This window comes from Phyllostomus hastatus, unplaced genomic scaffold, assembly GCF_019186645.2.
Source record: "Phyllostomus hastatus isolate PE091 unplaced genomic scaffold, TTU_PhHast_1.1 phas_contig_37, whole genome shotgun sequence".
NCBI lineage: Eukaryota > Metazoa > Chordata > Mammalia > Chiroptera > Phyllostomidae > Phyllostomus > Phyllostomus hastatus.
Genome location: NW_025333867.1, coordinates 11,544,497 through 11,566,011, shown reverse-complemented (window position 1 = coordinate 11,566,011; position 21,515 = coordinate 11,544,497). Strand labels below are relative to the sequence as shown.

The 21,515-nt window shown below is 36.8% G+C and overlaps 2 protein-coding genes across 4 annotated transcripts in view; both read right to left on the bottom strand.

Annotated features, from left to right (window-relative positions):
- Positions 1 to 21,515, bottom strand: part of EXOC2 (exocyst complex component 2) — a 254,233-nt gene that overhangs the window by 206,579 nt on the left and 26,139 nt on the right. For all 3 annotated transcript variants that reach the window (XM_045841724.1, XM_045841722.1, XM_045841723.1), the window contains exon 2: positions 401 to 562. In XM_045841724.1, coding sequence (XP_045697680.1) covers positions 401 to 518 — 118 coding nt within the window. In that variant the 5' untranslated portion in view covers positions 519 to 562. The remainder of the gene's footprint in view (positions 1 to 400; positions 563 to 21,515) is intronic.
- HUS1B (HUS1 checkpoint clamp component B) lies at positions 8,352 to 21,270 on the bottom strand. The gene is given in 5 exon segments (XM_045841668.1): positions 8,352 to 8,491; positions 20,494 to 20,598; positions 20,601 to 20,729; positions 20,732 to 20,793; positions 20,897 to 21,270. Coding segments are annotated over 5 exon segments (810 nt in total).

The following is a 21,515-nucleotide window of genomic DNA, read 5'->3' as shown; positions in this document are numbered from 1 at the left end:
AATAATTAACAGAAGAGCCATAATTCACAAAGCATTTAAGAAGGAACACAGACAGTTGTATAATGATAAGAAAACTAAAGAGAGTAAAAATAGCGAGGAGGCTGTTTTGGCAATCTAAGCAGGAGAGAGTAACAATGAAGAAATAAAGGCAAATCTTAGCTATGGGAAACTTTCTGAAGGACCTGATGAAAGATAATATAGATAAGATTTGATAAAATAATAATTTTTAACAGAAAAATCAGAAAATCAAATAATTCTCTCACTTTTACTCAGATCACTCTGTACAGACCACAGTAATGTTTTCCTATCACTTTCACTATTTCAAATAATATGTCTTGCCTCTACTGTTCAACATAAAAATGTATTTACCATGGATATGTAGCCCACTCCTTGCCCTTACCTATGAGGTCGGTTGGACCAGTCCCCAGGTTTTCTCCTCTAATTGTAACCTTGGTCCATGGTATTCCTTCATTTGGAGAGATGCCTGTCACAAGGGGGGGTTGTCGTGAACGAGACATTGTGATTTTGTTCAGCAAACTGGAGATCTAGTTACAGATGTAATCTGTTAAAAGAAAAAGAAAAAAAGGATTAGTGCCAACTGAGAAAAGCATTGACTTGAAATACAAGAATGCTAGACATTTAGTACCAGAACATAAAAGTATTCTTAAACATACAGTTCTGAAGTTTTTAGCTGTCATGTAGCTGGTTTGCCAACAGCTACCGAATATTAAGTTTACTAAGCACACTCAACCTGGTACTGAGAAGGAAACATCTGAAAAATAACAGAAACTAAGCTCTTGTTTGTAGGAACTTTCAATATCATGAGAGACAGACCCTAATGTCACTATTTATCCCCATGCCTACACCTGCTGAATCCCACATATATGATGGAAACTGTTCCCCCAAAGTTGATTAAGGAAGACATTCTGATTAATTATAGTCATAAAAATTATATTTATATTCCCATAGGTGTACTGAATTTTGCCTTTTTTATATTATACTTAGTATAGCAACCCTTTTTTAATGTGTTCAAATCAATATATTGACCTTTTTACAATAACTAGAAAGTAGATACAGAGTCAGAGGTGGGAGTTGCTAACTGTTCTGAGCATAGCAGAATTGGTAAAAGTCAAGTTTCTGAGGTCTAATACACCTGTGTTCAAGTCCTGGTGCTGCAGATTTACTAATTCTGTTCTAAACCTCTGTTCTCTTATGTGTAAAAAGGAGCTAATAGAGCATTTCATAAGGTTACAATTAAGATTACACAGGATAATTCTAGCACAGTACCTAGCATTTGGGCAACCAATAAATAATAAAACTTCACTAATAAATCCTGCAGAGCTCCTTAAATGCTCAAGGCTTCAGATGCCCCAGAAGATGAGGGTGAGCGTTCATAACAAAATACAAGGGACTGGCTAGTAAGCTATATCTCTGTATAGTGAGACTCTGGCCCCTGCCCTTATCCTGCAGAGTCAGGCAGGAATTAGAAGTTAGTTTTGTTGGAACAAACAAGAAGAAGAGGACCAATAGTCAGAGATACCAGACAAAATAAGGGTAATTAAGTGTCAACCTATACAACAAACTGTAGAACTCCTCAGGCCTCTTCCTAACCCTGCACTTAACACCACTGACAGAAAGGTGTGTAAGCCACCTCCACATTCAACACCACTCTGTCCTGATAACTAGAATATCATTCTCTAGAGAAACTGAACAGCTCTAAGAAAAAAGAACCCAAGATCCTGACAAGTAAAGGTCTGCCCCAGAAAGGTAAGGGCTATTGGCAGTTAATATTACCTGATAGAAAAGCCTTTTACAGACAAACTCTGCCCATACACAAAGTAAAGCAATCAGCTGTTTATAGCGTCACTCTAAAATATGAACAAGTACAACCAAAGACTACAATATGGTCAAGAAAATAAATATATGAGAGAGAGATGGGAATCAGATAAACAAAAAGATCCAGAGGAAACAGATTAGACAGGTGTACAAGCTGCTTTGTGTCCCAAGCAAAAAATCATGTAGTACTAACCCCTGGTACTTCAGAATGTGGCAGTATTTGAAGACTAGGCCTTTAAAGAGGTGATTATGGTAAAATGAGCTCATATAGATGGGATCTAATTCAATACAACTGGTGTCCTTATAAGAAGAGGAAATTAGGACAAAGACACACACAGAAAAATGACCATGTAAAGACATGGAGAGAAACATCATCTACACGCTACAGACGAAGGCCTCAAAAGGAACTTACCCTACTGACACGTTGGTCTTAGACTTCCAGCCTCCAGAACCATGAAAAAACAAATTTTTCTTGTTTCAGTCACAAGTCTATCAGTTTTTATTATGGCAGCCCCAGCAAACTAACACAGCAGGTAATAGAAAAGCAAAAACAAACTTCAAGAGTATTATAAAGTGATCCTACTTTAACATCTGCAGAAGGAAAAAGTTGTTATCCCTAAAAGGAATCAAGACAAAAATAAGAGTTCTTGAAACCTTCAAAAGGGGCAAAAGAGAAAAGATTTATATCATCCTATCAATGCAGGAACTGACCACTGGTTTAATCAAATGTGGTAATGAGGCTGCAAATAGGCATATGTGTGTTTGGGGAGCAGGAAAGGAGGATGAACAGGAAAAGGAAGTTATAAACTTTATTGAAAATTGATTATCAAGGTAATAGCAGATTAAACATAGAATCTGGATATACGGAGATGTATGCCAGAAAAGAGAGCTAAGTGAGTTTGGAGTATGTTGTATAATAAGGATTGTGATTGACTTCTGTCCTGGTTTCTGGAAAGAGACTCAAAATCCAAAGAACGTGTTTGTTACTCATGAGCCCTCAATATCACAGTTATATAATATTTATGGCAACTCAATGTTATGGCTGGCCAAACCAGTAAGGGTAATCATGTGATTAGAGAGTTGGGGTTTTGAGTGCTGTGACATAAACTTGACCTCCTCTAAAAAAAACAAGGAGGCTGGAGACTGAATTAAAGCTCATGGCCAATGATGCAATCAAACAAGTCTACATAATTTATTTAATAAAATTACAACAGCAACACAACAACAAAGAGTGAAAAAACAGAAAGACATTATCATCATCCAATAAACTAAATGAGACAACTCAAGGTTATCCTGACTCGTCTCCTTCCCTATCGCATCCCCTGAATACTCAGAATCTTTCTGTCACAATGCAAACTCAAACATTCCTCTCAATTCTACTGTTGCTCTCCTAGTTGAGACCTTCATCTTCTCTCCCTAGATATTCTCATTACACACAAACTAATTACTAAAAAATACTGTGGAACACCAAAATTTGCATTATAATTTTTGCCTATCTGCCAAAAAAAAAGTATAATTTTGATTCATTCACACTGGATGGCTATTGTTTTGGCTGCTGTCATTTGTTTTTATTTGACAATCTAAGGTAGGGGTGTCAAACTCATTTTCACCAGAGACCAGCCACATCAGCCTTGAAGTTGCCTTCAAAGGGCCAAATGTAATGTCAACTCCTTAACAGTTAAGGAGTAGTTACATTTATACAACCCTAAAATTACTTTGGCCCTTTAAAGGCAATGGCGAGGCTGATATGGCCCCCAGTGAAAATGAGTTTGATACCCATGATCTAAGGAAAAAGAGGTCAGTGCTCTTGACTAAATAGTCAGATACTGCATGTTTTAAAAATTTGTGTGGCACACCAGTTGAAAATTGCTGTTCTGAGTTCTCTGCCCCTACTATATCTCCACTGCAATCCACTCTCAGCAAACACCAGAGCTAATTCTCCAAAATACGGATCTCATCAACTCCGCCCCTCAAAAATATAAAAATAAAAATTTCCCATGACACTGCTCAGTGGTCTCCAGTGCCCACAAAATTCTTAACTTTTTAAAATCTTCATCTGAGGATGTTTTTCACTGCTTTTAGAGGGAGAGGAAGGGAGAGAAAGAGAAACACAGATTAGTTGCCTTCTCAGACACATCCCGACCGGAGACAGAACCCACAACCTGGATATGTGTCCTAACCGGGAATAGAACCTACAAGCTTTCATTCTATGGGACAACACTCCAACCAACTGAACCACAATGGACAGAGCAAAATCCTTAACATTTCATTAACAGCTATAAAAACTAGATTCTTCTATATTTCCTACTTCACCCTCAGTCATTTCCCTGTCATCTGACACCACATAAGCCTGTTTACCTCTTATGAACAGCCAAGTATTTTTATGCTTTTATGCTTTCCTTTTTCTTGTGTCAATTACCTATAAAGTTTTTCCCAGTATGCAAAATCCTTACCAATATTTCAAGGTCAAGCTTAAATGTTACCGTCTCTAACAAAATATTCCTTATCCTCCCCTTTACAATGCTTCCACTACATCATTCTAATATTTGCTGTATTAAACCTTAGATATCATATTTGTGTCACCTCTTTGAGAACACATGATGTTTAATCAATTCTACTGATATACCCTCAATGCCTATCATATAGTGCCTGACCAAAAAAAAAAAAAAAAAACATGTCACATAATTGCTTAAAGAGGTTGAATATATTCCAAACAATTCATGGTATCAATGGGACATAGGAATTAAAACATGACAAATATAGGAGTAGAGGATAGGGATATGAGAGACATATTGCATACATACATGCAAAAAAACAATTAAAAGACACTTGTACAAAATAGTATGAAAAAAATAAAGTACTCAGAAATAAGTTTTACAAAAGAAATACAAAACCCGTATTTTGAAAACTACAAATCATTCTTAAAAGAAATTAAACATCTAAAAAAAATGGAAAGACATGGCTGGGAAGACAATATTGTTAAGATGGCAATACTCCCAATTTGATGCACAAATAAACTGCAATCCCAATTAAATTCTGAGCTGGCTTTCCTGCAGAAATGGACTGATCATAAATATTATGAAAACAGAAAAGACTCAAAATAGCCAGAATGATCTTGAAAAACAGGAACAAAGTTGGAGGATTCATATTCCATGATTTCAAAACTTACTGCAAAGCTACATAATCAAGACAGTGAAGTGCTGGAATAAAGAGAGACATATAGATCAATGAAATCAAATTAAGAATCCAAAAATAAACCTTTATATTTATAGTCAAATAATTTTTAAACAATAGAAAAATATAATCTTTTTAACAAACGGTGTTGGGACAACTTGATATCTACATGCAAAAGACTAGAGTTGGGTCCCTTCCTTATAGAACAAAATTTTACTTCAAATGTATTATATACCTAAATGTAGAGCAAAAAACTATAAATCTCTGAAGAAAACACAGCGGTATTTCTTTGTGACTTTGGGTTAGGCAAAGCCTTCTTAGATACACCACCATGAGCAACAAAAGAAAAAAATCAATCAGACATGGTTTTAATAAAAATTTAAAGAGTCTCTCTCTTCCTTCCCTGTGTGTCATTTCTAGATTTCTATCTTCAATATCATTAATTCTTTCCTCCATCTGGTCAACTCTATTTCCTAGCTCACAGATTCATTCTTAATCTCTTTTACTGAGTTCTTCATCTCCAGATTTTCTATTTGATTCTTTTTTAAAGTTTCCATTTCTTTGGTAAAGTACTCATTTTTGTTCATTGATTTCATCTCTGAGCTCGTTAAATTGTCTATCTGTGTTTTCTTGTAACTTGAGTTTCTTTAGAACTGTAATCTTGAAAATAAGAATGCCATATGCAAAAGAATGAAACTAATGTTTGTTCCCGTATACAAAAATTAACTAAGAATGCATCACACCTAAATATAAGACCTAAAACACAAATTACATGGAAGAAACATAGGTACTAAAGTTATGGATCTTGTTCTTAGAGAGGACTTTATGAATTTGATCCCAAAGGCAAGGGAAGTAAAGGCAACAATAAATGAATGGGACTACATCAAACTAAAAAGCTTCTGCACTGCAAAAGAAACAGACAATGAAATTAAAAGGCAACAGACTGAATGGGAGATGTTTTTGCAAACAAAAGCTCCAACAATGGGTCAACATCCAAAAATACAGGGTCCGGCACAAATAACACCCCCTTTTTATTACAAACTCTTTTATTACAAAATCATAAGCATGTAATTATGTAACATAATGACATCACACACAAGCACACCATATGACATTTTAGGCGAAATGTTCAAATTAAAACTATAAATTATTATACCTGTATTATTACCCTACCAACCACACTCAAGCAGGCATTACTTCTGCCAAACCCTATACATAAAGAACTCATACAACACAAAACCAAACAAATTAAAAATAGGCAGAGAACCTAAACAGACACTTCTCCCAAGAAGACTTAAGAATTGCGAACAAATCTGTGAAAAGAGACTCAATTTCACTAGCTATCAGGGAAAAGCAAATCAAAACTACAATGAAATGCCATGATATTTTTCATCTCATGGCATGCACAAGTACAAGACAAGTAACAAGTACTGGAGAGGTTGCATAGAAAAAGAAACCCTCATTCACTGCTGGTGGGAGTGTAAACTGGTACAGCCACTATGGAAAACAGTACGGAGGGCCCTCAAAAAATTAAGGTTAGATATGGGTTTCTACTCAAAATATTTGAAAACATTTATTCGCAAAGATAATATGTACCCCTATGTTCATTGGAGCATTATTCACAGTGGCCAAATCATGGAGACAACTAAAGTGTTTTTTGATAAATGACTGGATAAAGAAGATGTGGTACATATATACAATGGAATACTACTCAGCCACAAGAAAAGATGGAATATTGCCATTTGTGACAACACAGATCAGCGATTTTCAACTTTTTTCAACTCATGGCACATGTAAATACTAAAATTTCACAGAACACCAAAAATATATTTTTTGCCAATCTGACAAAAAAAATAGGTATAATTTTGACTCACACTGGACAGCTATTGTTGTGTTGGCTGATGTCATCTCTTTAGTTGACAATCTGAGAATAAAGAGGTCAGTGCCCCTGACTAAATAGTCAGGAACTGCATGTTTTAAAAAATCTTACGGCATTCCAGTTGAAAATCGCTGACATAGATAGATCCTGAAAATATCATGCTAAGTGAAATAAGTCAGACAGAAAAAGTTAAGAACCACATTTCACTCATATGTGGGATATTAAACTGAAAGTAACAGATGTACAAATGAAAAATACCAAAAATAACAGACAGATCAGAGGGAAGGGGGATGTGGGGATAGTAAAGCATAAAGAAGGTCAAATACAGGGTCTGGTACAAATAACTCTCCTCTTTTATTACAAAAATCCTTTCTTACAAAATCATGAGCATCTAATTCTGTAACAAGAATATCACACTCAAGCACACCATATGACATTTTACGTGAAATGTTCAAATTAAAACTATAAATTATTACACCCATAACTTTACCCAACCAACCACACTCAAGCCAGTGATACTTCTGCTGGACATGACTGAAGATGCCGTGACCTTTGGTGGTGGGCAAACAATGCATTATACAGATTATGTATCATAGAATTATACATGTGAAACCTATATAATTTTATTGACCAATGTCACCCCAATAAATTTCATTTGTAAAAAATGTGCTTCAAAGGACATGCTCAAGAAAGTAAAAAGACAAGCCACAGAATATGAAGAAACAGTGTATCTGATAAGAGACTTGTCTCTAGAATATATAAAAAAATACAACTCAATAGTAATATATATATATATATTTAAATGATATATATATATATATATATATATCATTTAAAAATGGGCAACAAATCTGAATAGTTATTTTGCCAAAAATGATACAAAATATATTTGATGAGCACATAAAATGAAGCTCAATGTCATTAGTCCTCAGGAAAATGAAAATCAAAACAACAAATGAGGTATCACTTTATACCCACTAGGATATAATCAAAAAGGCAAAAAAATAATATGCTGCTGAGGCTGTGAAGAAATGAAAATTACTGGTGGGAATGTAAAAGTTACAAACAGTCTGGAAAACAGTTTGGCAGCTCCTTATAAAGTTAAACATAGAATTACTACATGAATTACCAACTCTACTACTAAGCATATACAACCAAGAAAAATGAAAACCTGATGTTCACATAAAAACATCCATGTTCACAGCATTATTAACTAATAGCCAAAAAGTGGAATCAACTCAATAGTCTGCAAGTGGTGAAAGGGTAAATAATATGTGGTGCATCCTTGCAACAATGGAAACAGGAATGAAGTACTCACATGCCACAAAATGGATGCTTCTTAAAACCATTGTACTAAGTCAGAGAAGCCAGTCACAAAAAACCACACACCACACAATTTAATTTATATATGAACATCTGGAATAGGCAAATTTGTAGAGACAGAAAGTAGATTAGTAGTTGCCTATTGCTGAGGAGGAGGCGGGTGGAGGTTGGGAGGAAATGAAGAGTGACTGCTAATGAGTATGCCCTCTTGCTGTTGTGATGACAGTTCTAAAATGGATTGTGATGATGGCTGCACAACTGTAGCTATACTGAAAACCACTAAATTTTAGAAAAAAAATTGAAAATAATTTTTCAGACAATAACCTTTAGAGAGAAATATAAAAGTTTTATGACTGCACCAGACTATTTCATGCCCATACTACCCAAAGCAATCTATAGATTCAGTGTAATTCATATTAAAATACCAATGTCATATTTCACGGATCTCGAACAAATACCCCAAAAATGTATATGGAAACAAAAAAAGAATCTCAGCAATCTTGACAAAGAAAAACAAAGTAGGAGGGATCGCAATACCTCATATCAAACAATACTACAAGGCCATCATAATCAAAACAGCCTGGTACTGGCATAAAAACATGCATATAGGTCAAGGGACAGAGCAAGAGCCCAGAAATAAACCCATACGTATATGGTCACGTAATATTTGACAAAGGAGGCAAGAGCATGCAATGGAGTAAAGACAGTCTCTTAAAAAAATAGACTGGGAAAATTGGACAGGTACATGCCAAAAAAAAAAAAGAAACTTGACCACCAACTTACATCATACACAAGAATAAACTCAAAATGGATAAAAGATTTAAACATAAGTCACAAAACCATAAATATCCTAAAAGAAAATATAGACAGTAAAATCTCAGACTGAGTCTAACAGTGCACAGTAATATTTTTGCCAATAGGTCTCCTAGGGCAAGGGGGAAAAAAAGAAAAAAGAAACAAATAGGACTACATCAAACTAAAAAGCTTTTGCACAGCAAAAGAAACCATCAACAAAATAAAAAAAGAAACCAGTGCACAGGAGAACATAATTGCCCATGGTACATCTGATAAAGGGTTAATCTCCAAAATATATACAGACTTCATACAACTCAACCCCAGGAAGATAAACAATCCAATTAAAAACTGAGCAAAGGACCTGAATAGACATTTCTCCAAAGAGAGCATACAGAAGGCCTGTAGACATATGAAAAAATGTTCAACATCACTATTGTCATGAGACATGCAAATTAAAGCCACAATGAGGTATCACCTCACACCTGCTAGAATAAATCAACAAATAGCAAGTGCATACAAGGATGTGGAAAAAAGGGAACCCTTGTGCACTGCTGATAGAAATGCAGACTGGTACAGCCACTGTGGAAAACAGTATGGAGTTTCCTCAAAAAATTAAAATGGATCTGTCTTTTGACCCAGCAATCTCACTTCTGGGAATATATCCCAAGAATGCCAAAACATTAACTTGAAAGAATATATGCACCCCTATGTTCAATTTAACAATGGCCAAGATCTGAAACAGCCCAATTGCCCATCAGCAGATGAGTGGATTAAAAAATCTGTGGTACCTTTACACAATGGAATACTATGTGCCCATTAAAAAAAAAAAAGGAAATCTTACCTTTTGCAAGACCATGGATGGACCTGGAGAGCATTACATTAAGTGAAATAAGTCAGTCAAGAGACAATACACAGCAACCCAGGGGCTGGCACTTGGTGAGGCACTAATAAAGGACACTAATGAGACATTACAAGTACATCCCAGCACAGGATACCACCTCTTCCAGGTGGCTCCTGCCCATACGCGACCTAAGCCTCAGGTGGCCGGCATCTACAACTCCCACAAGCACTCCAGCCCACGCAAGACAAAGAAACAGAGAGGGGTTTCTGCCTGTGTTTTATTTAAAACCCTCTCCAAAAATCCCACATACTGGGAGTGTCCAGCTTTTCAACCAATGTGAGCTACTGTCCACCATGTTTATCTCAGTTGTCTTTTCCCCTCTTCCAGCCACCATTTTGCACAAGGGGCAAGGTCTCCAGTCATGCACAGGCACACATACATCTTGACCTGGCGCAGGGAGTCCTGCTGCTGCTGTGGATTGCTGACCTCCACCATACACGTGTGTTTTTAACTTTTTCGGTCCCACACAGCTTCAGTACAACTTCCCTCCAGCTGGGTCACAAGCTGCTTTGCCACCAAGCAGTTTGCTGTTTCCTCTGACATGAGCCTCCTCCCTCGGCCCAAGAAAATTTGGGCTGCTTGGTTGCCAGGCAACCCTGGCTACTCTGTTTACAGTTGCTTCAGGCAGTCTCCCTTCTCTGGCGGCCCTTCCCTTTGGAGGAGGTGGGCTCTCACCAGCTGCTTTTTGAATCCACTGCCTTGGGGTTTTTCCCTCCGTTTTAGAAGGAGGTGCTCTTTCTGGTGTGGTTCTGGGGACTCCCCCTGTTCCCCAGCTATTTGGCCTGACCACCTTGTTACATTGTGACAGTAAGAAATTACTCAAAGAATGATGAGGACATGCCAAAAGTATACAGGAACCATAATGAAGGGGCTCTCATTCCCAAATCTAAGACAATTAGAGCATTAATGTAACTAATGATTGTAATCTATTTAGAAAAGAAAATATTCAACTACACCCTAATAACATAAATCAATGAACAAATATACATGGAAGAAAAGAAAGTTCTTATTATATCGCATGTTAACTATTAGGAAGTCATAATGAAATCAGAAATTAAAATCACATTGCGTGCTTCTTGACATAATACAATGCCAAGGATCCACTATCATTTCTGTGATGTTTTTGCCAAAAATGCATAACTCAAATCTAATAAAAAAATCTAATCACATAATCTTAAATTGACAGACATTCTACAAAATACCTGGCCTGTGCTCTTTGAAAATGTCAAAATCAAGAATAAAGGACACTAATGAGACATTACAAGCAAATATAATATGATACTGAGGCAGGAGGTAGTCAGGAAGGAAGCTCCCGAGGCCCCGCAGGGCTGAGGTAGAAAACACCTATACATGACAAAGACCCCCTAAGACGGGTTGTTCCTGTTTTCTGGGATAACTCTGAATCATAGAATGCGCCTGCGCACTACCCCTGATTCATTATAATATCATTATAATGAAATAACATTGTGGGACTCCCTCTCCAGTAGCCAATCAAGAAAGTCATGGGAAACCACACATGCGCGGTAGCTTTGAAATCCAACTCCTTGTACCTGCGCAGGAAAAGCCCGCCAAAGACTAGCAAGGGGGCTTCTGCCCCTATAAGAATAGAATCCCCCAGCCCACATGCCCTTTTTTTCCTCTGCTCAGAGCTGGCTCACTCCCGTGTCCTGTGGTATGTACTATCACTTAATAAACCTCCCCTCTTTCTTTATGCTGTAAACTTTGTGTGTTCGGTTCAATTCTTTGTCCTCGATCACTAAGAACCTGGTTACCTGTGCACACCTGTGACAATACCATGGGTTTTTAGAAGAAAATTTTCTATAAAAAATTGATTTTCCAATCTATTAATTGGAAAAATTGGTATTCATGTTAAATTTCCTGACTCTGAAAACTGTACTATGGTAATATAAGAGAATGCCCTTGCTCTTAATAACTACATACTAAAGTAGTTAGGAACAAAAGGACTATATTTACACCATATTTTCAAGTGATAAAAACAGAGGGCAGCAGCAGTAGGAGCAGTGGATGCAGTGGCTGCTGGGCAACCAAGAAGGATCCTGTGCAAGACAAGTTGACTTCACCACCCACTTCTGGAACTGGGAAATCTAAGACAGAGAAAATAGTTGACTAGCAGGCTCCCTGAAGAAGTGGAAGGCTAAAACATTTTCCCAGGATGTTTATCAAGTTTGCCAAGAAGCAGATGACACTAATACAGAAAGCTAAATCAAGATGTACAAAACTAGAGAAAGAAATTGGATTTATCTAAGAAAAAGAATTAAAAATATGAATAGTAAAATGATGGCAAACTCACAATTAATAACAACCACACCTAAAACAAAAACAAAAGCAAACTAAACAAACAACTAGAACAGGAACAGACAGAACCACTGAAATGGAGATCACATGGAGGGTTAGCAACAGGGGAGTGGGAGGAGGAGAGAAGGGGAAAAGGTACAGAGAATAAGTAGTATAGATGGTAAGTAGAAAATAGAAAGGGGGAGGGTAAGAATAGTATAGGAAATGTAGAAGCCAAAGAACTTATATGTACAACCCATGGACATGAACTAAGTGGGGGAATGTGGGTGGGAAAGGGTGTGCAGGGAAGAAGGGAGTGAAGAGGGGAAAATGGGACTACTGTAATAGATAATCAATAAAATATATTTTTAAAAAACTAGAGAAGAAATTGAAGAATTCAAATCAAAACCTCTTGCAGGACGAACTGATGATATTACTAAGCACGCTGCAAAAGAAAAATCCAGGGAAACTACAAAATATTGCCAATTTTTATTCATTCTCCAAGAACACAACATGTGTGACTTACAATATGAAGTAAAAACACCTCAGATTTCATTTACACAATTCCACAGGACAGGTACAAGATCTTTTTTGCAGTATGTCTCCCATATCTCCTCCATCATTCAAAGAACATGCATACACATACTGGAGGAACAGAACCAAAATGCATTAAAATTGAGACCTGACTACCAGGAGTCCAAAAGTATGTCACTTTTCACTCCTGGGAATAAAAGCTTTATCAGCTCCTTAAAACTAGGGAGCTTATCATGATTGTATGATCGATCATCTGAAAGGTGTTACTGTCCAATTCAGTTGTATAAGAAAACTTTTCTAAAATTTTTTTTAAAGAAACCATTCCAGGGAGGTTTAAAATTGGATGAAAGAAGTCAACCTGAAAAGGCACATATGATTCCATTTATCTGACATTTTAGAAAAGACAAATAATAGGGATGGAGAACAGAGAATTGCCAGAAGTGAGAGATAAGAGCTGGGTATAATTATAAATGGAGCTCTTATGGAGTGATGGGATATTTATGTTCCTGATTGCAGTAGTGGCTACATGAAAAAATGAGTTAAATTTCATAGTAGTGTACCATCCCTGCCCAAAATCAATTTGACTGTATAATTTTATTTTTTTTAAGATTTTATTTATTTACTTTTTAGAGAGAAGGGAATGGAGAGAGAAAGAGAGGGAGAGAAATAACAATATGTGGTTGCCTCTCATGTGCGCCCTACTGGGGATCTGACCCGCAACCCAGTCATGTGTCCCAAATGAAAATCAAACAGGCTACCCTTAGATTCACAGGCAGGTACTCAATCCACTGAGCCACACCAGCCAGGAGTGATTGTATAATTTTAAAAATGAATACTTTTTAAATTTAAAAAATGGGGCAAGAAGTAAACAATTTGCATGAAAAAAAGGTTTAGAGTAATGATGTGCCTTTATTATTTTTTAAAGTTTTCTGTAAGTATGAAATTTAAAATTATCAAAAATAATGCTTAGGTAACATATTAAAGCAAAACTACATCAAATTAATATCCTGTTGCTAATCAACACATCAGACCCATTGTTTGCCAAAGTCAGGAGGTAAATACTTATTTTCACATTTAAATTAACAAAATGCACAATAAGCAATGAATACACTGATATTTAAAAACAGCCACACTAGGAAATTTAATAGTTGACACATAAAATTATAGAAGTTTCAGAAATAAGTATTCTTTAAATGTGATATCCTACTGTTACCTCTTTAAACATGTTTCTGAATATGGACAAGAGTCTAGAAAGCTTGTTTTGAAAATGCCTTGGCTGATGTAGCTTAGTGGATTGAGTGCTGGACTGGAAACCAAAGGGTCACTGGTTCAATTCCATCCACATCAGGGCACATGCCTGGGTTGCAGGCCAGGTCCCCAGTAGGGGACGCGTGAGGGGCAACCGCACATTGGTGTTTCTCCTCCTCTCTTTCTCCCTCCCTTCCCCTTTCTCTAAAAGTAAATAAATAAAATCTTTAATAAAGAAAATGTGCTTGAAAACCATTGTGAATTGATAAACCTGAAGTTTAGTAACACATATTAATAAAATCTTTCATGAGAAAAAAGACATATTTCAATACAGTTCCCACAGAAATTATATTACTGAAAGATACCATACCACTGTAGGAAAAACAAATATTAAGGAAGGAATGGATAATTAGCCTGCCTTATTGATTAATGTCTACAAAACCAATTCTTGACAAAGGAAAATGCTTCAATTAATTGGCTTGGAAAATTAAACCACCACTGAGTGGTGATTTAATTAATTTGATACTATTAATTCCTGTCTGTAGTATTAGACTATAAATAGATAAGCATGAGACTTCAACTGATTACTTTCAAATTTGGTCTAGTTCACTTTATAAAGAAACAAATTTTTAAGCAGAAATACTCCACAATCCTTATTTCCGGAAAAACAGTGGGATAAAAACTTATTAAGTAAAGAAATTATCAATACATTAATATTACTAAAAAGATAATAAAAATATCAAATTGTCAGCTACATTTAACATGATGGTTTTGATTATCAGTAGGAGGGCATGCCAGGATTTCATACAATCAAAGCCAAGAAACTTGATTCAATTAATGTCTAGACCCCCTCAACTGAAGAAACTGTAACCCAGAGATGTTCAATAATTTTTTCAAGGTCACACACACACACATAATTAATTGCAAACCAGACCAGATCCTTGGTTTCCCAACTAACAGGAGTCTAATATCACTCTTTCCCTGAATCCTATGTGGTCATTTGTGTATTTGATATCCAACATTCTGAAAACCTTGATTGTTTCTTATGTACCTGAGATACTGGCTCTTTCTGGCATGAAACATGATTGAGATTAGAGTGCCTCTCACTTCAAAAAAATAGCAAACCAAAAAAAACGAAGACAAGGCATTTCCAACTTACTCCCAATGTTCTCAATCCATTTTGAGGGCCTTTATAGAGGATCCTAAACTTAACTATGTGAACCTCAAAGTCTGTCCAAATAAAACAAAGTAATGTCCAGGCCACAGTGGACAGTCATAAGTCAAAAAGTATGATCTATTTTCTTATTTATGATCGAAGAGACATACAAATGAGAAGCAGCTGAAAACTCCCATTCATTATATTAGTTCAGATGCGAAAATTCAGTGGCATTTCTTTACCATGAGGCATCATCCACACTCCCCAAACATGGACAAACCATTATCTCAGGAAGAACGCTAAGCCATTTAAATTAGAAATAGATGAACATCCACTGTTTAAAGTGCAATGTTCACCACACATACAAAAGTGCCTACCACATAGTATGTACTCAGCAATTATTTGTAGAATGAATTATGGAAAGATGTGTCTTTTTTCAACCCACCTCCAGTCATAAATATCATGCATTGCAGATAATGTTTTTATGCTTAAAATCACAAATAAAATAATTTCCTATCACACTCAGGAAAGAGTCTAAGACTTAAGAAAACTGACTTTAGTTTTGAAATGTTTTCAGTTCACAAGCCATGCCTGACTAACAGGATATTTTTAACTTTCTTTCGTCTATAAGTTGTCATTAAGTGCCTACAGATTCTCCTAAAAGGATTTTTCAAATGTAATAACGATCTTTGAAAATCTGTCACAGGGTCTTTCTTAGGTGAATAAACTAAACAGGTTAACAAAAGTCTGACTTTGACCATCAAAAACCTCATTTGTTTAATTAAAACAATATACTATGTATACATTACATAGTCATTTAAAATAATGAAAGAAGTACAAAGTACAGTGAATAAACCAACCTTAAAGTACACATGACAAGCTAACTTCATCTTTTGAAAGCAGAATGATAAAAACAAGAGGTATAGTAGCTACTCTTTTAAGAAAAATTATTAGATACACAATAAGCCACTTTTATTAAGCAATATCCTTGCACAAGTATGCTAATAATAAACAAAGGATTAAATGATACCAATGGGCAAATGATAAAAGTTGGCAGTATTGAAATACATACTAGGCATTGTAGAGGAGCTTCAAATTATATGCTATTAGCCCAAGAACCAAAAACTACACACCAATATGCTGTCAATTACCAGAGTTACAGATCTGCTAAAAAAGTAAACATAACACTAATGTGTCTCCAGACTTATGTTAAATATCAAGCATTTTTCAACTCCTTGAACCAATGGGGATAAAAAGAACTAGGAGGACCCTTATAGGTTCACCAACCAACAGACATTTGTCTGATTTCTTTTGATGTTGGTTGGCACTTATGTCCTTATTCACTGAATAATTCATATACTTATGAATAAACATTATTATAAGCAACATTTTAGTAGCTTTTAGCAAATTATATTTAGTGGAACAATAAAACTACACTGAAACACACATTTCTAGATATAAGGAGGCACTTTAATACAGTCCATCAATGATTTATTTTCTTTAATGGAAGGAAAGAGGATTAAATAGATAAAAAGATACTTTTATTATAGCTTGAAAATTCTCATTTAATTAATGAACCACCAAAGAAAACTTTGGAAGAGTTGATAGAAACAATTACAGTAAGTCATTTCTGTGTTATGGCACAGAAAAAAAAAATCTGCAGATCTTATCATCATTGCACTGTATTAAAACATTTGTTTTTCATTTTCATCTGGCATTTAAAGTCTACAAAAATGCAGATGAAAGCAGGGGATTTTAAAAACATTAAAAATAGCTTTAAAAACATTTCCACAAACAGCTTTGGAAATATTTATCAAGCAATTTGTGTAACTCAGAAATTAAAAACTAAATAGCTTATGTATTAATAACTTAAAGATATTTTAAATACTTCTGAAAACAACCTTTTAATCTTCTTATATTGTAACCCTCAGAGTACTGAATCAGAATCTATTCACACTGAAAGAGACCTTAACCACCAGAAGTTCAAGTGACTTACCTAGGTGTTTCATGCTTTTGCTTTCTTTCTGCAATACCATAAAAGGAATTCAGCAAATAATAATAGTAACAATAATAACAAATGTAAGTATTTAATCACCAAATCTAGTAAAATTATTCACTACTTATGGAAAAATAGTCATGGGAATTCACTGAGTCAGCAAATATATAGGCTGCAAAGTTAATGAATTGTCTTATTGCATAAACCATTACAAAACTAAATTTCATATGAACCTCCCTTCTCCACGAGATTTTTAATCATTGTACCAGCCCTTTAAAACCCCTCCATCCTCTTCTGAAAATAATAAAGCATTAAGAATTATTTTGGTCCTGGGTGGGTAGCTCAGTTGGTTGGAGGGTCCTTCATGCATCAAAGGGTTGTGGGTTCAATCCCCAGTCAGGGCACACACCCAGGTAGCAGGTTTGATCACCACCAGGAGGCAACCAATCAATCTTGTCACATCAATGTCTGTCTATCTGTCTTTCTGACTCTCTCTCTCATATCAATTAAACACATCCTCAGGTAAGGATTAAAAAAACAAAAAGAATTACTTTGGAGGATAAATGAGAAGATGGAGGCATTGGTGGATTCACCGTACCTCCGCACACAACCAAGATTAGAACAACAACAATTTAGAGGCAGAATAACACCCAGAACTGATAGAGAATTTATCTGAATGGAAGTCGGACAGCCAAGAAGTTGAAGTAGACCCGTTCATCCAGACCTGTAGGAGGGGTGGAGACAAGCAGCAGGCTCCGGTCCCGGTTCGGAGAACAGGGAGAACTGGATGAAAAAAGCAACTGGGAGCGCATAAGCCCTCCAGGGCACGCAAGATCGCAGCAGGTGGACCCTGAGTACGCAAGCGGCAACTGGCGCACCCAGTAAGGCTGCAATTGTGAAGCAAGGCAGAGCACGCAACCCAGGATACCAGGGAAGGGACTGAGATCCCAGGAGAACTAAGATACTGCCATTGTTCCCCCCCACCCCCGCCCCCACATACAACGTCACAATCTAGCAACTGGGGTGTCCAGCCCCGGTGAACACCTAAGGCTCCGCCCCTCACTGTAACAGGAGGGACCAGACCAAAAAAAAAAAGGATAGAGAGAGACATGTCTCAAACAGAAAAACAGATCAATGCCCCAGGGCTCATCCTTTTGAGCGACCAAGAGATTGCCAATCTATCAGATGCACAGTTCAAAACACTGGTGACCAGGAAGCTCACAGAATTGGTTGATTCTGGGTGCAAATTACATGAAAAAATGCAGGTTACCATAAAAGAGATGAAGGAAGATGCACGGAGAACCAATAGTGATGGGAAGGAAACTGAGACTCAAAACAATAGAGTGGTCCAGAAGGAAGAAAAAAAAAATAAACAGGAAAGAATGAAGAAATAAGAATTCAAAAAAAACGAGGAGAAGCTTAGGAACCTCCAGGACATCTTTAAACGTTCCAACATCCGAATTATAGGGGAACCAGAAGGGGAAGAGTAAAAGCAAAAGATTGAGCACGTATTTGAACAAATAATAAAGGAGAACTTCCCCATTCTGGCAAAGGAAATAGACTTCCAGGAAATCCAGGAAGCTCAGAGAGCCCCAAAGAAGTTGGACCCAAGAAGAAACACACCAAGGCATATCATAATTACATTAGCCAAGGTAAAAATGAAGGAGAGAACCCTAGAAGCAGCAAGAGATAAGGGGACAGTAACCTACAAAGGAGTTCCCATCAGACTGTCAGCTGATTTCTCCAAAGAGACCTTACAGGCAGGAAGGGGCTGGAAAGAAGTATTCCAAGTCATGAAAGACAAGGACCTATATCCCAGATTGCTCTATCCAGCAAAGCTTTCATTTAGAATGGAAGGGAAGATAAAGTGCTTCTCAGCTAAGGTCAAGTTAAAGGAGTTCATCATCACCAAGCCCTTATTTTATGAAATGTTAAAGGGACTTATCTAAGAAAAGAAGATAAAGAAAAAACATGTATAGTAAAAGGACAGCAAACTCACAATTATTAACAACCACACCTAAAGCAAAACCAAAAGAAACTAAGCAAACAACTAGAACAGGAACAGAACCACAGAAATGGAGATCACATGGAGGGTTAGCAACAGGGGAGTGGGAGGAGGAGAGAGGGGAAAAAGGTACAGAGAATAAGTAGCATAGATGGTAGGTTGAAAATAGATAGGGGGAGGGTAAGAATAGTATGGGAAATCTAGAAGCTAAAGAACTTATAAGTATGACACATGGACATGACTAAAGGGGAGGATATGGGTGGGAGTGGGTGTACAGGGTGGAGGGGAGTGAAAGGCGGAAAATGGGACAACTGTAATAGCATAATCAATAAAATATATTAAAAAAAAAAAAAAAAGCCCTGGCTGGCGTAGCTCAGTGGATTGAGCACAGGCTTGCGAACCAAAATGTCGCAGGTTCAATTCCCAGCCAGGGTACACTCCTGGGTTGCAGGCTACAACCCCCAGCAACCGCACATTGATGTTTCTTTCTCTCTCTCTCTCTCTCTCTCTCTCTCTCTCTCTCTCTCTCTCTCTCTCTCTCCCCCTCCCTTCCCTCTCCAAACATAAATAAATAAAATCTTTAAAAAAAATGCTTCCCTTTAAAAAAAATTACTTTGGAAATTGAACAACAATACTATTGGGAAAAAATGGAAACATGGTTCATATAAGTTACACACAAGAAACACCTTGGTCCACTTAAACTTGACTATTTTTTTGAATTCTTGTGTGAACAATATGCATTATTAGTTGACCTAATAAATAACCAATTCAAATTCTGTAGATGATAAATCTAAAATCATGAATATACACTAATATATACTTCGAAAAACAACACACAGCTAGCGATGCAACAAATGATAAATACCTTGTATCTTTCAGATATCACATTAAGCTCTCTAAATTAAGAAAAATCCCTCAGAAAATGTTTATACTTGATGAAATTCCCATTTTACACAATGGAGTTTTATCATACAATATTGATCCAATTATTTAAGAATTCAAAGTTATTTTTATTTATTTTGTTACATTCCTTTTTCCTCAAAAAGAATTGAAGTACAAAATCCTTTCTTGTTTGCCTCTCAAAAAGCATGAAAAGAACTGACAAAGTTAATAAACACAAAAATGAACTATACAACTCTTTCACCAATGATTTTGTAATGCAAGCTTTACAAAGAAAGAGGAGCTCAACGGAATATACATTCTATATAAATCAGACTGAGGATGCAGACTCTTAATCCAATCAACTCAGGGTCCGTTTCAATTGTGAAAAGACCATAAGCTTTAAAAAATAACATAATAAAACAGCCTGGTTGAATTTTTATGAGGAAGGAAAGAAATACTAAAGACTGACATCTGAAGATGAAGAAAAGAGTATTGCTCAAAATATTACATAAGGCCACTGTAGGATTTATTTGCTGTCCCTCGAAAAACTGCAGAAGCTTCCTATTCCCTACCCACACTGCAACATGCTCTTCAGGTTTCTGTTTTAAGACATATCCAGAGCAGGCAATGGAGGATTTCCAAGGTTGTTGAAATAACTTTTTATAGATACTACAATAGTTTCTACACTGAAGTTCATTCTGTCATTAGATTTGCTTCAACCAGCACTTGATTACCCATGCTTACCATCCTTTCTATAATGTTCTTCAGTCTTCAAAGCTGGCAGATAAACTCTAACATCACAGGGCTGATCTCTAGGCTCTGGGAAATCTTCCCCAGCCCTTCTGGAAAGCACCCCCACAGGCAGATCCCACCTGTGGGCAACAGCAGCTGCAGAGCCACCAGCTGCCAGCCCAATGAGGCAGGGACAATGTTGGTTGACTGGAACTTCAGGGGCATTCCCTGTGCTTCTCACTGTTCTGAACAAATGCTCAGATGCCAGCTCTAAATAAATCTTTCTGAATTCTTCTGAAACACCTTCCATGAGAAACCAGTGGAAGAAGTCTCCCCACTTAACCTCCCACCACACCCTGGCCTTATGCATGACCCTGGAATGAGTGGTCCCAAAGCACAGTTTGTCTTGGCTCACATGAAGCACACAGACTTTTGCCAGTTTTGATATGGTGCCACTGACATGGACAAAGAGTTCTATAAAATCCTTGCCTGCAACCTTGGCATAAAACTTCATGATGCCATGAGGGTAGCAGTCAGAGCGCAGAGGGGTACCCCATGTGTCATAGGCCCTTCATTCCAGGTATCACCCCTCTACATCCTACCCAGCAGAGGCAGCACTCAGGTGTGCAAGATCCCTGACAAAGGCTACGGGAAACTGTGGATCTGGGGCCTCTAAAATCACTGCTTCCATTCTCATCTTCAACTTTCCTCCACCTCCTCACCTAAAAAAGAGCTTCAGTGTCTCCACTCTGATTATAA